This window comes from Stegostoma tigrinum, chromosome 22, assembly GCF_030684315.1.
Source record: "Stegostoma tigrinum isolate sSteTig4 chromosome 22, sSteTig4.hap1, whole genome shotgun sequence".
Lineage (NCBI taxonomy): Eukaryota > Metazoa > Chordata > Chondrichthyes > Orectolobiformes > Stegostomatidae > Stegostoma > Stegostoma tigrinum.
In genome coordinates, this window is record NC_081375.1 from 27,201,201 (window position 1) to 27,222,989 (window position 21,789).

Sequence of the window (21,789 nt, forward strand, 5' to 3'; positions counted from 1 at the left end):
TGGATAATCAGTGTTATTGTTAGTATTATTTTTATAAACCATCAGACAAATTACAACATGTTGGCAAAACAGCCTGGATTGTAAATTATGAAGTGCAGGTAAAATTCAACTTGCCTTAATTTTTTTTTCAACCTATGGCCTTCTAGCATGTTGAACACTTCATTGTATAATTTCTTAGTACCTTCTTCAATTCTGTTCACCCACCTCGTGGTTTTCAACTTTCCATTGGGTTTTAGAGTGGTGTAAACTAAAAGTCAGCAATAGAATTGAGGAACAATGGCAATCGTAAAACAGATCCACGTGGGCATTCTTGTTAGTATTCTTTTCCCCTACTTAACAATTCTTCTGGGACGATGGCTTTTCGGCTTTCAGCCAAGTTCTTATCCATTTCTAACTGTTTTCTGAATTACCACAGATTTCAAGTAGGTTTTTGCGTAGAACGTTCCAAAAAATAAAGGTGCAGTGCTTTTTGGGGATTACCATGGATCACTTGGATCTCAACTCATCAAAGAAGCCAGAAAGCATTCATACTACCTCATGCTTTCTACAAAGCATTTGGGAGACTTGGGATCCAAATTTGCTTTCCTTTCAGTTTTTGCTTTCACATTTAGGTTTGCTATGAGCCTTGCGTAGAAGATGGGAGGAAAACAGGCAATTTATCTCCTGAGTTGCAGTAGTTGGAGCAATATTTGTAGGAGTTCCAATTATTTTAGTGCAGGATAAAAGGTAGAATTAGCTTTGGATGGAACAGTACAATTGTATGTGATGTGATTGCGACTTCAGTGCATAGGTCATTTAGTGACTGCAATAAACTTTGATTTCTAGACTAGCAAATGTAACAAGGTTTTTACTTCTGGGATGATTTTACGAGTACTGGAGATCAGATGGCTTGGTATTTTAACTTGAGTTGGGTTTTCAATGTTGCTTATTTTACTAATAGGCTGAGAAGGGACCTTCAGACGCACTCCATTTTCTGGCAATGGGGAGTGCTTCACTAAGCCTCTTTGTTCATTTTGGAGTTTTTCTGTAATGGTTAGAGACAGAATTACCATTTGGAAGCTGGCATCTTCTATGTGGGATGCCGCACTGTACTGTACTTGAATATTCCAGAAAGATGCAGCATTCTTGACGTTGTAAGTGCCAGTCACTTCCACAGTAATAATTGACACTATAAGCAGTGTATTTGGTTTGCCTTTATATGCAGAAAAGCTACATGAGTAATAGGTGAAACATGTATGTCCCATGTACTGAACTTAAGATTGAATAGATATATACTAATTAATTATCAGTGCCATTGATGACAATAGGTTGTTGAATACAAGCTTTTTTTTTAATATTTAAGAAATTAATAGCGTTGCAGGGGGAAAAGGTTTTTAAAAACTTGCACTTCAAAGCCATCTAGCTTTAAACACCTTCATCTTTGTCATCTCTTGGATCCTGGCAAAATTGAAAAGACAAATATTGATGTAGCAATTTGCAAAATATTGGAATTTATATTGATAAATGTTGACCAAAATATGGAATAACTAGAAATAAGATTTTTGAGCAGAAGCGTGTATGTTATGCAAAATCTTTATTTTGTGTTTATATCAATATGAAGTCATAAAAATTGCAATTCAGTCACCATTCCTTCATTGTTGCCTGTCAAATTTCTTACAATACTAAGTGTATATTTTACAACATTGACTGCAGCAGTTCAAGAAAGTGGCTCCCCACCACTTTCTCAGACGCACCTAGGTATGGGGAATAAATGCAGGCCCTGTAGAGATGACTACATCCCATGAATGAATAAAAAATATAAAGCTATGATGTTTCTATAGCACAATGTTTTTATGTACCTCTTTGTGGGGTACAGATGAGGTAGCCATTTGATCCATCCAAGCTCATTTGTCCAACAAGTCACCTCAGTTATTTTCCCATCAAGGCATCTAACTACCTTTAAAAATTACTTCAGGGATTTGTCTACACTTCCGTATCCCGATTACCAATTGTAAAGAAGAACTTTCTGCCATCAGTTCTAAATTAGCCTTTTCCTGGTTTTAGTCTTTGCTTTTGCTTTCTTGGTCTATCCTCATTATTTAGTTTGATGTTCTGGATCTACATTTTCTAAACCTACTGCTACTTTGTGTATAAGATCAGTTGGAAGGAGCTCCCTTTCAAGGCTGATAAACCTGCCTAACCAAAGGGGTCAGCCTTCTAGCTCTTTAAACAAACCTCAAGACTTCAGTGTGCTGTTTGTGAGCACAGTGATAGTGGCTGGGCTGCTATAATTTGAGCACATTATATTCTTGTATAAGCTCAACAATGTAGTCTAGGCACATTTTGTCTTTTGATGTGAAAGATGAAACCTTTTTAACAACAGCGTGACAAAATAGTGCATATTTCCTTTCCTGTTTGCTCAGGCAATATATTCTTTCTTTTACAGCAAAGAGGTGAGAGGGACAGTCAGAACCAGGCCGTGCTGACCAAGCTGAAATGTGCAGCAGGTTGGTAAAAATGCTGTCATTTTCCAACGACTTATCCCATGAGGAAGAAGGCAAGGGTTCTAGTTAGATAAGTGTTAGTCCTGATCAATATCTGAACTTTAAAATAGGTGTTTCCATCAAAAAATTATATTTCATATACCCAAAACTGCTCTGAACATTGTAGTTGGAGTAACCATTGTTGTTTCAGAAGTGAACATCTTGGAAAACTATCTTTTTCAGTTGTGAGAAAATCCCTTGCATAAATTGTGTCACTCTACTGGGACTTGATCATTTTGAAGGCTTTTAACTACATTACTACCAATTTGCAAACAAGTCTTTGTCAGGTTGTCTATATTTTTCATAAAACAAAACTAAATTCCATAATATTTGTTCAGTGCACTTATAACACAGCAGAGTTCAGCTGAATCATTGTAAATGAAATATATTTCACCGTAAGTTATTATTTTACATGAAATAAAATATGGTCAAAGTAGGATAATTAAGTATGGGGTTATGGATCAATTCAATAATTCCACACAATTTCTCTATGAAAATATTCAAAGATCATGTCCAAATGTTTGTAACTTAAGTAGAATTTTGCCAGTTGACCACCCGTGCCTTTGCACATGGAAATTCAAGATCAAGTGCCATTTTCAGGTGAAGCTTGATGTTAATCAAAGGTGTGAAGAAGTAATTCAGTCCGTGTTTTAAAGTCATACATTCTGCGACGATATAATAGTTTCAAGAGGTGTACCTTAGTCCTTTTTTTTAATGAAGAAAGGGTGAGACAGAGGTGATGAGTGGTCTAATCAAAGCCAATAAAGTAAACAGCTTGTGAGGCCTCAGGCATTTTTTTAAAAGTTGAAACATTAGCAGCAGAATGAATGGGTGGTGTCAAGCTCCTGCAGAGCCAGTTTTAGCTTTCAGGGTTTGTTGAGGTCTTGAAGCGGGATGTGGAAGCTCTTATTCCTGTCCCTGTTACAAATAAAAGCTGGGGTTCTCTTCTTGCTGCTAGAATGCCATCTCAGAGAATCTACTTTACTGTTTTACATTTGCCAATTGTGTGTTTATGGCTGTTGCTATACTAAAATAGTTAATTAGTAGCAGTTTTTTATATCTATATCAATTTTTTTGTTTTGTCTGTATTTTAGCTGTAGTGTACAAAATGTGACTTAAGATAGTTTGACCAATCAAATTGCATCTGGAATGCAATACCTTACACTTAGGCCCTAGCTTTTTGTTATTTTAAAGGTATCATCTTCATATGTTTTGAGGAGGTTTGGTCTGGTCCATAACATTTCTGTCCTAATTTATAATTGATTGATTGTTATTTAAAGTTAGGCCATAAAACATGGACACATTTGGGGATCAACAAATACAGTATGGTTGTTTAAACACAGCAGTTTCTCTGAAGTTGAGACTGAGGATAGGGAAGATACAGAGAATGAGTTGCCTCAGGTGTGGCCACAGGTACTAAATGGAATTACTATTAACAGGATTAACATCTGGAAGACAATCACTGGGCTAATCATATAAGTAGGAATAAAAGCATAATACTATGAATGCTGAAGACTGAATTAAAGGCACAATGTCCTGGTACAGTTCACCAGGTTTAGCAGAATCTGTGGAGCGAGAAATTTTTAGCATTTCTAGTCCAATATGGCTCTTCTTTGGAAGAGTAATTAGTTCCAAAAGCCACTCCTATTACATGTGAAGCATTAGCATATAAATATCATGTTTATTGGAGTAGCTGAGAGGCTAAGTATTTCACAGTAAATGGCTAATGCCCTAAGTTCCCAAAGAAGGTCTACAGCTAGATAGGCATTTTGGTAGTAGGCTGTAATATACATTAGTGTGCTGGATCGGTCCAACTTCACGAGCTCCCAAGAAGCTGAGGACTATCCAGGCCAAGGCAGACTGTCTTTGTCCTCCTCATTTTCTTCAAATTTTGTACATTTATTTCCTGTTAGTGTTCATGACACATCTTTATCTGATGCATTCTTGATTAGCTGCTTCCGATTTCTCCCTCACTACCTAGTTTCTTTACCAGTTTTCTACCTTTTTTTGTGTGTTGATATATAGATTCATTGACTCCTTATTGAGGTATAGTTTTGTCAATCTCAGTTATTGTCCAGTGCCTCACTGAAATGAGCATTCATAATATGTGCAGTTCCAGAAATGAGCTAGGTGATACAGAAAGAAGAACACCTTTTTTAACCCAACCTCAACGCATGTGCAAATCCAGAAGGGGTGCCTTTGTAACAATACTGGTCAATTTAACCATCCTTAAGCTAGGCTGCTGAGTTCAGTTTGGTTTAAACCAACTGACTCAGCAGAGACTCAGAATCAAACAAAGGAGTTTTCTTTTAATTTGTGTGGCTGAGCTATTCATTAGACCTTTTTCTCCAGGTAGCATCCTCAATTATTTGAAAGTCATCAAATCATGGTTTGTGCCATGATTTTTACCATGAGGCATGGCACGAGGCTCCATGAACAGAATGGAAATTCAACAGTATGTCATTAGTGTTTTTCTGAACCAAACACTAACTGAGCTAACCCCCTACTCATTTGTTAAACTAAAAGATTTTAGTCCCGGTGTTCTTTTCTTGACGTATCCATTGGCTTTGCAGTTTTTTTACGATTACAGTGTTACCGGTCATTGCTGGAGTTGTGAAAAATGCTATATAACTAGATGTTTATTTCTATATATCCTCATTCTTCTATGGTCGGTGTCCATCTTGAAAAGATAGTGGTTTGCGCTATGGCAGTCAATGCTGTGATAAAGGTTACTTGTTGTGACTCCAGAGCATCTCACTGGTGTGGCAGTCTACTTCATTTGCTGCAGAGGAAGGAAATACTATGAGCTAAGATGATGCGTGATTTGCTGACCTCTGTTTTCTCCTGGGCCCTCTTCCTTGATCAGCTGAACTTTTCACTTTTGTCTGCCTCTTCTAATACTGTTCTTCAAATGGTCAGCTTCTAGAGTTCAAAGCCATCAAAAACTATCTCCCAGTTTTCAGTGTCAGTGTGCACTTCTTTTTTTCTTGCTTGCAGCTATTCTTGTAGTGTAAATAAGGAGACCTAGGAAGTTTTGAAACCAGGCCAGTTTTATGCACAGAGGATCTTTGCATATATGACTGTCAATGAACCAATGCGGATGTTGTGGGCTTAGCAATGAGCGTATGCTGATGGAAGTGTGCATTCTGCAGGATCCCTGAATAGGTGACCTTGTCCTGCCCAAACAATCCATCTGAATATATATAATTTATGGTAACTTTGCAAAGATTTTCTTGGACTGAACAAGAAACGTAATTCAATTAGGTTTGTAGTGTTTTGAGTAGAACTTAAACTTCATTCTTTCCACTATTCAGTCCATCTTTAATACTCTAAATATAACCTAGAAAAGTATTTTTTAGCCAAAATATCTTGCTATGGAATAGTGCACAAGCTGAATTCAACACAGGGAAGGCAAGAAAGACATTCTTGGATAACGAGGTGTAGAGCTGGATGAACACAGCAGGCCAGGCAGCATCAGAGGAGCAGGAAGGCTGACATTTCGAGCCTAGACCCCGAAACATCAGCCTTCCTGCTCCTCTGATGCTGCTTGGCCTGCTGTGTTCATCCAGCTCTACACCTTGTTATCTCAGATTCTCCAGCATCTGCAGCTCCTACTATCTCTCAAAAGACATACTTGCATTTGTTTGGGACTATTCACATCCTTGGGAAATCCCAAAAGCAAAAAAAAATCACTTTTGAAATCCTGCTATGTGGTTTGATAGGCACTGCAGCAGTTACTTTGCCAAAAAAAAGTGTTGCATGCAGCTATGATGCAAATGGGTAGTTAGCCTTTTTCAGTGCTGGTTGAGGCATAAATAGTAACACAGAAGCTAGTAGTATACTCTACTATTTAAAACAAAGTGTTGAGATATTTTATATCACAAAATGTTAAAGCACAGAAGGAGATCATTTGGTCCAGTGTGACATCCCAACACTCCAAACTTGCATATTACCTAGTACCCAATCTCCTGCTTTTTCCCGTAACCCTAAACATTCACCCTTTTCAAATAACCATCTAATTTCCTTTTGAATGCCTTGATTGAACCTGTCACCACCACACTCGTTGGCAGTGCACTGAGTATTCACTGCGTGAAGAAATTTTTTCTCCTATCACTTTTACTCCTTTTACTAATAATATTACCTATTTATGCGAATATAAAGAAATCTCTTGTCTGAAAGAGGGATCCTCTGGCAATGCATCATTCTGGTATTGTAATGAGGCATCAAACTAGGTTATGTGTTCAAGGCCAAGACTGGGATTTATACGTATATCCTCCAGCTCACTCGAGTGACAAGAGTACTGCCATTGAACAGGCTGACGTTCTTGGTTTTTGTTGCAACCTTTGACAAAAAGTTAACGAGTGTGTTCTCATATTATGCCTGTTAGCATGTAGTAATCTTCTGAGGAAATATGTGCCAATGTCTCTTTCTTTTGAATTTTGTATTGTGCTGTATCTACAGGTCTGGCAGAATTAGCAACTCGAAAATACAAGCAAGCTGCCAAATGTTTTTTGTTGGCTTCTTTTGATCACTGTGACTTTCCTGAGGTAAGAGCCAATTCAATCACTGCAGTTGCAATTTTAACTTTGAAATTGCGCACACTGATGGAAATACACAGACAGACTGGTCACGAAGCCTGTATTTTAATTCTTAAACTCATAGGCTGTATTGTTACAGTTTAAGGAAGGGAAGTTTGATTAACCTAATGTTGCCGTTCACCTGTATTGACTTTGTTCTGGTTATTTGGGTGGATCATACCTCTCCTTGAATTTTTAGAACAAAAACAATGTATTTTCCTGTTTTTTTTTTGTATCCTTACCTTTCTAAGACCTCCCTTTCCCAGCTGAGAACGAAGAGGTGACAGTCTTCTATCTCATCACATCTTCCTTTATATTGCTGATTTTTAATGTGGAAGCAGCTCAAAGCCATGATATACATGGTCTGAGTTAATCCAAATCAAAATGAGGAAAAAAAAAATCAGAAAATGGAGAGAAAGAAGTTTCATGGGCAATGCAACTGAAAAAATTGCAATTAACTTGGAAAACCTTTAATAGTAATTAGAGAGCCAAGGAGGGAACTAGAGGTGAGTATTACTGCAGACACCAAAAATAAGACCTATTTATTTTTTCTGATTATCCACATGTTGGTGATAGAGGATTATCAGGAAATAAATTATAACCTGAAGATTTGTCAATGGGGAAATAAACTACGTATTGGGAGTATGTTAATCTACTCAAAGACAAACCTATATACTAAAGTACATCAGACTAACACACCCAGTTAATCCATTCCAACTTTGGACATTCAGTATTAGCAAAATGGGGTGTTCAAGGCACATTAGAAGTACTTGAAATAAAGATTTCCCTGGAAATTGTTGGTAACCATCCCAGAAGGTTAAAGAACATGAGGGAGGAATTTTGTGAAGTGCTGCTTGGCATTGCAATGGAGTTATTGTATGTTTTGCAAATCCTGAACGAACAGAAACTTAACAATTTTCCTTAATGTAATTACCTCAATTAGTCTTGTATCTAGTATGACAATAGACTTGGTCATTGAGACCAAAAGTACCAAACTTGAAGACTACCTTAAAAAATATTTAAGTAACAACTAAGTTGACCTTTAAACAGTAAGTCATATGCTAAATTGACAGTGAAAGCCCATGCAATGTGATACATTTACAAAAACCCTTTCCAAAAGCTTTCTGATGAGAGCTGAAACTGACAGTAGCTGTAATACGAGTTTTAAAATCTGGAAGTGGAAGGAATTGGCTGAAGGTGAAAAAGCAATAGATAGTTGTTGGGGTGCAGAGTGATACGGAGTTTGAGCAAATGCTGCATGTATTGCCTCAGGGATTGATCCTTGGGTCCATCTGCGCAGTTGCATTGTTTGTGGTAGTTTTGGTAATGGTGTCCATAGCACGGTCCTTTTTGGTGATGAAACCTCATCTCAGGCAAAGGGTGCCCTCCACTGTGTTGTGTGGCGCTGTACCATGAGGGTAAATGGGCTAGATTCAGATTCAGATTCAGATTCAGCAGCTCAAAACTGAGGTGCTATTATCCACTATCAACAGCTACAAAATTATAATCCACTGCCATCTATAACCTCATGGCCCAGCATATTCCTTATTCTAGCATTTACAGTCAGGGATCCAACCCTTATTGAAAAGGTATGCAGGATAGAATGCCAAGAACGACTTCAAACATACCTAACATGGAGGAGCTGACCTGGTGTATCCAGAAAGCAGATGCTATGCATGCCACAACCAGTTGTGAACGGTGGTGAACAATTAACCATTAATGTGAAGAGCCGGAGGCTCTGTGAACATCCTGTCATGAATGATGGTCAAGTCCACCAAATGATCACAAAAGAAAAGCTGAAGTATTTCCAACCACCTTCAACCATAAGTGCCCATTTCCCACCTTGATTAGCTCCTGAGGTCTCCACCATCAAAGAAGCCATTCTTGAACAAACTCGCTTCATGTCATATTATTTCAAGAAATAACTGTATGACGGACACAACAAAGTTAACCATTCCTGACAACAGTTTAGCTATAGTGCTGAGGACTTGTTCTCTTGAACCAGGTGTTCTAGTCAGTCATTCTAATATAGCTACAGCTTTGGCTCTTTCCAACCATGTGGAAGGTTGCGTGGGTATCACCTGTCAACAAAGGGAGGACAAATCCAATCCAACCAATTACTGTTAAACCACCAGCAAAGTGATAGAAGATGTGCTGACGGTACCATCAAGTAACATGTACTCATCAATTGCTCACTGCTGCTTGTTTAGGTTTTGTCAGAGTCACTTAAGTCCAGACATCATTATAACCCATGCTCAAACGTCAACAAAAGAATGAATTTCAGAGGTGAGAGTTATATCTGAATGGGTTTGGCAGAAAGAGATCCACCAATAGTGATGTTACTTGGATGGGAAAGGAGGATGCTGCAGAGAAACTCTACACTGCCAGGAGTCGCATCACTAGCACAGAAGAAGCTGATTGTGGTTGTTGGAAGCCAATCGTATCAGCTTCAGGGCATTGCTGCAGGAGTTTACCAGTGTAATGATCTAGACCCAAGCATCTAAAACTGCTTCATTAATGACCTTGTATCCATCATAAAGTCGTAATTAGGGATCTTCATTGATGATTGCATAGTGTTCAATTCAATTCACGATTCCTCAGATCACGAAGAAGTTCCTGTCCATGTGCAATAAGATGTAGACATCATTTGATCCTGGGCTGATAAATAGCAGGTAGCATTAGTGTCACACAATATGAAGTAATGGCCATCTCTGATAAGTGAAAGCTATGTAGCCACCCTCCTTCCTGATTTTGCCTCCTATTACGTACTAAGCACAAGTAAAGACTGTGGGGCGGACTGAAGAAGGAGAGAAAAGAAGATAGGTGGAGAGGAGAGTATAGGTGGGGAGGGAGGGAGGGGATAGGTCAGCCCAGGAGGACAGACAGGTCAAGGAGGCGGGATGAGGTTAGTAGGTAGGAAATGGAGGTGCAGCTTGGGGTGGGAGGAAGGGATAGGTGAGAGGAAGAACAGGTTAGAGAGGCGGGGACAAGCTGGGCTGGTTTTGGGATGCAGTGGGGGGAGGGGACGAGCTGGGCTGGTTTTGGAATGCAGTGGGGGTAGGGGAGATTTTGAAGCTTGTGAAGGCCACATTGATACCATTGGGCTGCAGGGTTCCCAAGCGGAATATGAGTTGCTGTTCCTGCAACCTTCGGGTGGCATCATTGTGGCACTGCAGGAGGCCCATGATGGACATGTCGTCTAACGAATGGGAGGGGGAGTTAAAATGGTTTGTGACTGGGAGGTGCAGTTGTTTATTGCGAACCGAGCGGAGGTGTCCTGCAAAGCGGTCCCCAAGCCTCCGCTTGGTTTCCCCAACGTAGAGGATTGTAGAGGAACAGCAACTCCTATTCTGCTTGGGAACCCTGCAGCCCAATGGTATCAATGTGGACTTCACAAGCTTCAAAATCTCCCCCTCCCCCACTGCATCCCAAAACCAGCCCAGCTTGTTCCCGCCTCCCTAACCTGTTCTTCCTCTCACCTATTCCCTCCCCCCCCCCCACCTCAAGCCGCACCTCCATTTCCTATTTACTAACCTCATCCTGCCTCCTTGACCTGTCCGTCCTCCCTGGACTGATCTATCCCCTCCCTACAACCCCACCTATACTCTCCTCTCTACCTATCTTCTTTTCTCTCCATCTTCAGTCCACCTCCCCCTCTCTCCCTATTTATTCCAGAACCCTCTCCCCATCCCCCTCTCTGATGAAGGGTCTAGGCCCGAAACGTCAGCTTTGGTGCTCCTGAGATGCTACTTGGCCTGCTGTGTTCATCCAGCTTCACACTTTATCTTGGATTTTCCAGCATCTGCAATTCCCATTATCTCTGATCACAAGTAAAGAGTGTGATTGAATAGTCTCCACTTGCCTGAATGTGTACAGCTCCAACATCATTCAAAAAGATTAACACTGTCCAGGACAAAACTAACCTCTTGATTGATGTCTTATCCACTACCTTAAACATTTTCTCACCAAAACTGTAGTCACTACAACCAGGAAGGGGAAAAGCCATTAGGTGCATAGGAAATCTATTGCATTCAAGCTCCCCTCAACTCTTCCTCACTGGGGTATATCTCCGCAGTGAGTCATGAACTATTTTCTTAAATTTCTGCCATGGTTCTTCACCTATCTTAGCTAACTCTACCGCCATTTGTCAACCTTTTATTAAGTTCAGCATAATTGTTTCCGATCCAAGTTTCTAAGTCTCAAACTGAATGATAAATTCGATCATGTAATGGTCAGTGTTTTCTAGGGGTATTTTTTTTTAAACTCTGAGATCACTTATTTAAACCCCCCTCATTAGACATCTCAAGATCCAAAATAGCCTAATCACTGGTTAGATCCACAGCATAACATATATTCTCGCTAGTAATCAGGCTATTTTGGATCTGGTGATGTGCAATGAGGTAGGTTTAATAAATGATCTGAATAAATTGCCCCAGGAAATTATCCCAAATGCGCTCCATTAATTCTTTCTCATGGCCACCTCTACCAATTTGATTTTTCCATTTTACGTGAAGATTTACGTCACCCATGATTAATGTATTGCCTTTTTTATATACTCTATTGTTATCTCCTGATTTATTCTTTGTCCTGCTGAACAGCTACTATTGAGGAGCCTATAGATTACTCCCACCAGTGTTGTCTTCCCTTGGCATTTTTTGCACCCACCCATATGGATTCTACATTATCCAATCAAAGATCATTTCTTGCTGTTGTACTCATTCCACCTCTCACAAACAAAACCTTTTTCTTCCCAATTACCGTTTAGGTACCCAACAATTACCCTTCCCTTCTTACTGTCATTTCAAAATGTCACATACCGTGAATGTTTATTTCCCAGCTTTGATTTCCTTGCAACTGTCTCCATAATGGCAATAAAATCATGCCTGTTAACTTCTATTTATGCATTAATTCATTTATTTTGCCCAGAAAACTATGCACATTTAAGTAAAGAGCCAATAGTTTTGTTCTTTAACCATTTTTTGCCCCTTTAATCTTTTTGGCTGCTTTTGTTGTGCTTATACACATTATCCTTCCCTGTCCATTTCTGGGATTATCAAAACAATTGTTTGCAATGCTCCAATATCCTTTAACTTTGCAAGCTGATGTCTCCCTCCTCCTGAACACATCGTCCCTCTAATTAGATTAAAGCACTCTTGACAATTCAAGTTATTCTGTTTGCCCAGATCCTGGCCCTAACAGGATTAAAGTGAAGCTAGTTCTACCAGAACAACTCTCTTCTGACCCAGTATTGGTACCGGTGCCAGTGCCCCAGGAACCAGAACCCATTTCTACCACACTAATCTTTAAGCCACACATTTAACTCTGAATTTATTTACACTATTCCAGTTAGCACATTGCTCGGGTAGTAATTCTGAGATTATTACCTTGGAGGTTCTGCTTTTTAGGTTTAGCTCCTGACTGTTCAAAATCTTTCAGCAAAACATCCTATTAGTTCTTCTATCAATGTCACTAGTAAAAATTAGGTCAACAGCACCTGGATTCCTCCCCTTCCAGTCGAGCAAGTCAGAGGCGAGGAATCTGTAGCAAGTAATTCATCTCCTGACTCCCCAAGACTGTCCAACATCTACAAGGTGCAAGTCAGGTGTGTGATGGAATACTGACCACTTGCCTGGATGGATGCAGCTCCAGCAACACTCAAGAAGCTTGCTACTATCCAGGACAAAGCAGCTTATTTGATTGGCACCACACCCACAAACATCCTCTTTCTCCACCACCAATGTTCTGTAACAACAGCGTGTACCATCTTCAAGGTGTACTGTAGAAATTCATCAAGGTTCTTAAGCAACACTTTTCAAAATCACAGTCACTGCCATCAAGAAGGACAAGGCAGCTAGCATTGTGAGTAAATCACCACCTGCAAGTTCCCCTCCAAACCATTCACCGTCATGACTTGGAATATATCGGCATTCCTTCAGTGTTGCTGGGTCAGAGTCCTGGAACGGTGTTCCTCCTGGATTTGAGAATTACCTACAGTTTACCACCAATTTCTCCAGGGCAGCTGGGGATGTGTAATAAATGCTGGCCCAGCCTGTGACACCCACATTCCATGAATAAATTTTAAAAAAATTTTTAACTCAGTGTTGTGAATCTTGGTCATTCTCTACCCCAGGAGTTGTGGATGCTGCATTATTTAATACTTTTAAGGTGAATTAGACAGATTTCTGAACGTTTGACAGGGCTATATCTGCTCCTATTTGTTGCGCACTTGCCCTTGTTTCATAGAGCTTGTGGCCAACTACCTGACTTCTGAGGCCCTTAGCCCAAACTGAACTTGTAGGTCTTTGGAATGCAACAAGGTATTAGACTAGAAGGACGGTTTTCAGATTTCAATCCTTCAAGCTAATATATTATGTTGTTGGGTGCAGCTATTGATTTTAAAAAAAATTAAGATCCTATAGGCTTATTTAATAATCAGTGTATTGGGACTACAACAATATTGATTTTCCAAATAATCTCTCATCCAGTTTACTTCAGTAAATCAATGTCCAATTTTGAGCAGTGTTTCTCTCAACGGTCAGAAGTTTTTAAAATTTACTTAATTGTAATAATTCTTGTATTTACCTCAAATAAAATTTTAAATTGAAATTTTGGCTTTCCATGATTTAGAAGTATTGGAAATGATAAATGCAGATTTGTTTATTTTTTAATATTAAATTTGAAAACTATTCACTTAGATATAAAGTCAACTTGGCGTATGATTTTTTTTTTCTCTTTCAGCTGCTGTCTCCCAGCAATGTAGCAGTTTATGGAGGATTTTGTGCACTGGCCACTTTTGATAGACAGGAACTGCAAAGGAATGTCATCTCCAGCAGGTTAGGATAATTTTTCTTTCTTCAGCAGTTGATCTAACAGTGTGGGCCGCACTTCAGTTTCAAAGAAATTATTGAAGAAACGTGCTTTAAGAAAAGTAACTGGATCACCTACAGCTGTATGGGCACATAAAATAGGAGAATTACCAGGATCTCTTCAAAATTTATCAGCTACATTTTTTTAAAAAAGTAAAGTCACTGGAGCAAGCAGTTTGGATTGATGTGATTGCTGAGAATGTGATTCGATTATGAAAATGGAAAAAAATCATCCAATGACTATAAGTCCGTTTGCTCGATGTATCTGGAATAATTAATGATCCATTTAACTAGCATAAATATCAATGTGTTTTGGCTTAATTTATTAGTTGTGGCGTGTATGATCTTTTTATTTAGATTAGCTTGATGTAAGTTTGATAATGTTATTCCTCAATGCATTGGTAACTGTTGCAATGGAGAAAGATGGTACTATATTAGTGGAATGAACTGCCCCCAACTAGACGAAAGAGGCAGCAAGTGTACGAGTAGTCTCAGAAAATGACTAAAAATAGCGTTGCCAAATTCAGGGACCTGGCAAGAGGTTCAGAATAAGCTAGGATACGTTAAAATAGGCATGGAAGCAGAAAAAATAAATACACTTACAAAGCAGCTGTACAGGAGATACACGCACACAAAGGGTAATTCACCTATTTATGCCAAACAAATTTGATTGTTCAGCAAAAAAAGGTGACGGTGGTTAAAACAGTAGGTATCATTTAAATCTATTCTTTGGCTATGAGTGTTGCTGGCAAGACCGTCACTTACTGCCAATTCCTATAAAGGGTGGTAGTAAGACAGCTTGTTGAAATGTACTTTCCATAGTGCTGTTTGATAGGGATTCCAAGATTTTGACTGAATGACAATGATGGAACAGTAGTATTACTTCAGAGCAGGATGCTGTGTTAATGGAGAGGAATATGAAAGTAGTGACATTTCCTCCACCTTGTTGTTCTTGGTGATAGAGTTTGGAGATTTGGTAAGTGTTGCTGAGGAAAACCTTACCAGCTGCTGTTATGCATCTTTGAGGTTGGTTGGGGGAGGGAATGAATTTTGGAGATGGTGGGTGATCTTCCAGTCAAGCAGTCTGCATTCTTTTAGACAGTCCCAAGCTGCTTGTTCTTGAGGTGTTGTTGACATTATAGTCATCCAGGCAAATCAAAAGTATTCCATCATACTCTTGAATTGGGCCTTCTAGAGGGTGGGAAGGCGAAGGTGAATTACTTCCCCTAGAATTCTCAACCTCTGACTTGATCTTCCTGCCATAGAATTGGTCTAATTGAATTTTGGGTCTGTCGGAAACCCCCAGGATATTAATGGTGTAGGATTCAACAGGGCAGTGCAGATATTTAGACTTTTATTGGGAATCGTCTTTGCTTGGCATTTAAATGACAAGTTGAATTCATACCATGAGCATTGGGTTGCTTAAATGTTATCCAGGGCTTACTAGCATGAAGGCACAGACTGCCTCATTGTCTGAGGAGTTCTAAATGAGCTGAATATTGAATTTCCCATCAAAAGTCCCTACTCTGACCTTATGAAAAAGGGAAGGTCATTAATGAAGCAGTCCAAAACATTTCTAAACACTTTGCAATAGTATGGCCGAACAACTAGCACAAAAGAAAGACAAAACATAGGAGGCATGTGCCTCTGCACAACCCATTAATCACTTGTACCACTACCATTGTACAACAGCATAATATAAATTCACTTTTACCACAGCTTACAGACTGATTCTTTCAGCAAAGAAAGTGGCCATTGTCTAAAAGGCAAACAAAGTGGCTGTCTTGTCTGATGCCCAACTCAAACTAACTGTAGTAATAACTTGTTCCTTCCTCTTCGAGTTGAAGATCATTGACAGTACTTCCAAGTCTTTGATCATGGATTCTTTGTTGAGTCTGAGCCACTTCATACACTCTTTATACAACTAAATAGTATAGTTTCACTTCATGAGTTAGAGGGTTGAAACCTAAAATAAAACTTAATTTCGTATTATAGAGTATAGCAAAAGTTTGCCTTAGATAATCTGAGCACATTTAGCCAACAAATTTAATCATACGTACTCTCTAACATGCGAGCCGCTCTTAGGTCCATGCAATCACACTTGACAAGATGAGGCCCTGTTACAAAATTATCAAAACATTCCAGTGTGTATTACAAGAGTAACAGGCTTGAATGTCTGCAAGACCTTGTTTACATTAGCAATGGTTTATTTGTGTGCACTAAAAGGCAGCCTAGATTTTTGCACATATCTTTGCCATTGGCTCAAAAGTCCAGAGACCAATCACCATTGATTCCTGTCATCTGTGAAATGGTGCGTGCCAGATGCAGCTTAAAAAAGGACAAAATAGAAGAAGGCAACTTGTCACAGAGCTGATATAGTTTAACTGTACTGAGTTAAAATAAATAAATGAGATCAAAATCTGAAAAGAAAAAAAATCACTATTCTCTTCCAGTAATATTGCAGTTTTTTTAAAATTGTCATTGGACATTGCATAGAATATCCTTTAAATCTTAACTTTTTTTATCTCTGCTGCAAGCTCTTTTAAGTTATTCCTTGAATTGGAGCCGCAAGTTCGAGACATCATCTTCAAGTTTTATGAATCAAAATATGCTTCCTGTTTGAAAATGTTAGATGAAATGAAGGTGAGTCAGAATCTGAATAAATCAGAAAATGTAACTTTTTCTTTCCAAAAACAGGGACATCCAAGAGTGTGTAATCTTATGATGATCTATTATACACAATCTCCCCACTGACGAGCGAACATGCACAGTTTCTTTCTTATCCATATATTACAAGGCCTGTGTATTGGCATGGTGTTCTGGTGATGTCACATGAACCATTCGTTGTTGATGAATAACGGGCAATCTTGTATGGAACTTGATGCATGGCAGTTCTTAATGAAAATGTTCTTAAAATGGAACATTTAATGTTACTATATTCTTGCTTCCAACGACATTAGTTCATTTTGAGAATATTATGTCTACATTTAGCTTGTCCTCTTATTGTAATGCAATATATTTTGCTTAAAATGTTCACTGGATCTAACAGGTATGAAGTGATATTTTCCATAATGCTTAGAGACTAGAAAATTGGAAGAAGTACTTGTATGTGTCGAGTACACAAATTACTTGAAGCTGGTGCACAGATACAATTTAAGTAAAAAGGTTAATGAAATGTTGACCTAGAGAAACTTTAATACAAAGAGGAGGTAGGTTATACTCCAGTTGTAAAAAAATTTCTTCCTACTTTCTGCAGGTGTGGAGCCCAGATAACGTTGACTGGGTGCAGAAAATGTACCAGGGCTTAAAGGGTCTTTTTGAGAGTTGATTGCATGAACTTGGTTTTTATTACCTCATGTAGAAAAGGTTGAGATTCAAAAGAAGTGTTTAAAATTATATAAGTGTTTAATAGAGTTGACACACAAGTTATTTCCTCCTGAAGGGATAGTCAGAACAAGGGACATGATGAAATTAAGGAATGAAATCAAGAAATATCTTTACATACAGAGGATAGTGGCAATATGGAGTTTTATTCTTTTAAAAAGTAGTAGTTGCTAGGTTAGTTGAAATTTTGAAGAGATTGACAGACTTTATTTTTATTAAATAAGTATGTCTCAGGTTATAGTGCAAAGTTAGTTTAAATGAGTTAAGGTATATCAGTCATGGCCTTGCTGATAAAACAGGCTTGAGGTGTTGAATGACTTACTCCTGTCCCAATGTTACTTCTAATCTTGCCCTCCGAATTGAATTTCAGAAGATGGTAACCAGTTGATTTCACAATTTAATTTTGTCTGCTTTAATATTCTCAAACTAACCCTCACTGAAAACCATCATATAATTGAAAGATGATCTGAACTCGGTGTTTGTCAACATCTGCATTCCCATTGATTTCATGGCATAAGAGAAGTTTTTATACACAGCAAGATGAACTGAATTGGGATCTGATCCTGATTGAAACTGATTCTCTAATCTAGTGGCTGTAACCTGCTGTTTTGCATAGCTGGTTAGTAAGGCTATTGCTGTGGATGCTTCTGTTTCACATTAGTGATTCACGAGTTACATCCATGCTTCCAATGAATTTTCTGAGAGAATCCCAAGGATAAGAAATGGAGTTTATAACTTTTGAAGTGCAAACTGTGACATTCGTGCTACATTTTCTAAAGTAATGAAGTGAAGAAAGTTCTGCACTTGACAGGAACCAAGACATCTTTTATGATTAAGGGAAATTCTTACTTAAATTGTTCCTGAAAATCACGACTTTAAGTGAAGCATTGATTTCCATAGGTTCCTACAGGTTATTTTTGCCTCAGGAAAAAATCAGAGTGCAGATTGAAATATTGTACATGTGCAGAACAGTTCTAACTGAAATAACTTGCAAAATAATTTAAACCATAAAATATAAAACAAACATTGTCGCATTAGATTGCTCAGGACTTTTCTCAACAAAAATACAACTTGAAAACATTCATTTGAAATGCTGTACATTTCTAAATGCCTATATTTATAAACAAAGTAGTCTTTAAAATAAAACTAATTTTGAAATCTGGAAGAAATAAAACATAAATGTAATTGTTATAAATGCTGAAAGTAAATTCTCTTCTCTTATGCAAGCTGAACTACTAGCACTGACCAATGCCTGTCACCAGGTGGCGCCCGTTACTTTACTGCCTGTCTGAAAGATGTTATAAATATTTTTTGAAAAGTTGTTTCATGAAGGGACCTTAAAGTAATAGTTAGTTATGGTTCAGAATGTAATCTCTTGAACAAACAGATTTCCCTTGTCTGTTTTTTAATGAGTCAATGTGGCTAGAAAAATGTTTAAATGCACAAATGTTTCACACAGCAGTGGTGACATGCTCAGCCGTTGAATGCACCTTTTGTTTCTTCCCTCGTGCACTCTCTTTCACAATCTCCTTCCTTCCCTCTGTTCTCACAGGACAACCTTCTACTGGACATGTACCTAGCTCCTCATGTCAAAACACTTTACACACAAATCAGGAACAGAGCCCTCATTCAGGTATGTAGAGAAGATAAGGTTGCATACCACAAAGCAGCAATGGTTGGTTGCCTTTCAGCTCCGGGATATTTTGCTTTTGTTGTCACTTCTTATGATGTCTAAATTATTTTCAATGAGACCAATGTTTGAATGCAGTTCCTTCCGACAACAAGAGCCTGATTTTAATTTTGGCCAACTGTTTGAATTGTGAATTGTAAATGTAAAAATTATTTACAAAATTAACTTGTTTATATTTGCCGTCATAAAATTATATAAACAATATAAATTAAGTTATAGTTAAGTGCACAGTTTCTCCAATATTCAGCCTTTTAAACTTTTCGCTGAAATACTACTGCCTGGTTAGCCTGATGACTTCAAGCCTTGGTGGCATCCTGTGCCACTGCCTATTGAACGTCATTCAGGATTTTCAAAAATAATAAAACCTTTCCTCACTTTTAATGTGAACAAAGAAACAACAGAATGGGAAGCAGACCATAATGCTACCAAGGTGTTTATCTTCTTCATTGTTTGGTTTAGTTTCAGATCAGAGCTTTTTTTTAAACTTTCAGGCTATTCTTGTGTTTTTAATGGCAATGTATGAGGTACCTACAAAATTTCTCAAAACATAATTCTGAAATCACAATTAATATTTTAAATAATTGTGGGACATGCTGAATCTTAAGTAGTAATAATATTTAAGTAATGGAGACTATACAACATCAAAATTCCAGTATCCTATTACACCTCTAAAACTATTAGCATTCTCTGGAGACTAAATATGTCTGCATAAAATCAAATGCAGAAAGCAGAAGTTGCTGTCAACGATATTATGCTTCCCCACAGTGCTTTTGAAGTCTTTCCAGATTCCTATTAAATAGAAATCACTGAAAGCACTCCTTTTATGCTGTTGTTCTGGCTGTTTTTAAAACAATCTTTTGAAAGGGTACACCTGCTGAGGTGTAGCTGCATTTTTCGACGGAGCATTAAATTCATTATTGCTGCTGGACATTCTCAGTGGCCTTAAAAAAATATATATAATTGTGAAATGCTAAATTTCTCCATTATAATAAAAAATTGTTTATGCTATTTCAACTTCTATCTTAACCCATGAGATTGCTGCATTCACTAATTTTGCTGTCTGTAAAGTTTTTAAAGTAAAATTTTGCTACATTTTAACGATATCTATGAGAGCCCTTCAATATAGTTGCCTGTTAACTGCTTGAAGACATCATTGTTGCTGGATGCCTGCAGATCTCCATGACTAGGCAACAAGTTCACAACGATGTTGAGTTTTTATTCATTCACGGGATGAGGACGTTGCTAGCTAGGTAGCATTTTTTTGCCCATCCCTAATTGCCCAGAGAGGGCACCTAAAAGTCACCCACATTGCTGTGGGTCTGGAGTCGCATGTAATCCAGAACAGGTAAGGGCGGCACTTTCCTTCCCTAAAGGACATTAGCAGAGCAGATGCGTTTTTCCAACAATGGGCAATGGAATCACGGTCATCATTAGAGAAAGGGAAATTCATGTCACAGAGCTTGCTACATTAAGTAAGCACAGTCACTTCACTGCTGACTGCACAGTTGTAGTAATGTTTAGGTATAAAGTTTTTAATAAATCTGTGATCTCAAAATGTTGAATTTTATTTTAGCCCAGACTGAAAGACTTTGTGTGTTTTTAGTATTTTAGCCCATATGTTTCTGCTGACATGAACAAGATGGCCATTTCTTTCAACACCACAGTGGGTGCACTGGAGGATGAATTGACGCATCTTATCCTGGAGGGATTAATCAATGGTAGAATTGATTCACATAGTAAAGTGAGTCTTTCCTGTCATTTCATTGTATAGTAAGCAAAGCTTGAAATGATTGCCTACCGCATAATAACTCTGAAGATCTTAAAGTGACAAATAATTGAAATGATTGCATAGCAAATTATACCTAACTATACGAATGAACATTTCCATTTCTTTTCTTTCCTTTTCTTTCTTTTCTTTTCTTTCCATTTTTGTAGTATAAAGAAGCCTGTTAAGATTCTGTCTTTTTATAAGAGAATGTTCCTAACCATCTTTTGAATAGAAGAGTGAGGCAAAAAACCAGAAGCATTAAAGAAATAGTTAGTTATAATTGTCCATGTGATATAATTGCCTATATGAGCTAACTTACCAGTAGTTATCCTGTGAAATAATCCTGCTTTAACTCCACTTGGTTTTTTTCCCCCACTTAATGCCTACACATATTTTCGCACTAACACTCTTCCAAAACAAACTCAGAAGTTCCATAAGTTGCCTGATAAAGCTCTTAGCAGTTGAGGTTACCAATCCCACTTTGCCAAGATGAAAGATTTGGAAATGTTCTTAGTTTTGAAGAATACTTTGGCTGACTCTAAGATGATTCCCTTAATTTAGGTAGCTGTTAATATCCTTCCTTCACACCCAACCTTCTCCTCTAGGTAATTTGTTGTGACAGAGTTAGGAGAGATAAATTGACTACTTTGTTTGTCCCACCTCTTAACTAGTCACACACAGTTCGAATTTAAAAGGAGATATTATATGTATATATTTAAATATTTGTACATATAGGTTTGTATATAGGTTAATATCAGAAACAGATCAGCCACGTTAAAATAACAGAGAACTACTTCCTTGCAAACAGAAGATTTAAACTGTACTAATATATCAAAGTATTTGAAAATTATCACAATCTCCAAATCTGGGGAAAAATATGGAAATTCTGCAGAATGTTATTTTAATGATTGTGGCCAAGTAACAGTTAAATTCAGGTTTAAAAAATTATTCATAGACTGTTTCAGATGTTGGTCTGCAACCA

General features: G+C 38.0%; 1 protein-coding gene across 1 annotated transcript in view; it reads left to right on the forward strand.

The window, feature by feature from the left end:
* Positions 1 to 21,789, forward strand: part of gps1 (G protein pathway suppressor 1) — a 47,055-nt gene that overhangs the window by 18,163 nt on the left and 7,103 nt on the right. Inside the window, exons 7-12 of the mRNA XM_048555195.1 lie at positions 2,426 to 2,486; positions 6,984 to 7,069; positions 13,838 to 13,932; positions 16,503 to 16,608; positions 18,902 to 18,982; positions 20,643 to 20,780. Coding sequence (XP_048411152.1) covers positions 2,426 to 2,486; positions 6,984 to 7,069; positions 13,838 to 13,932; positions 16,503 to 16,608; positions 18,902 to 18,982; positions 20,643 to 20,780 — 567 coding nt within the window. The remainder of the gene's footprint in view (positions 1 to 2,425; positions 2,487 to 6,983; positions 7,070 to 13,837; positions 13,933 to 16,502; positions 16,609 to 18,901; positions 18,983 to 20,642; positions 20,781 to 21,789) is intronic.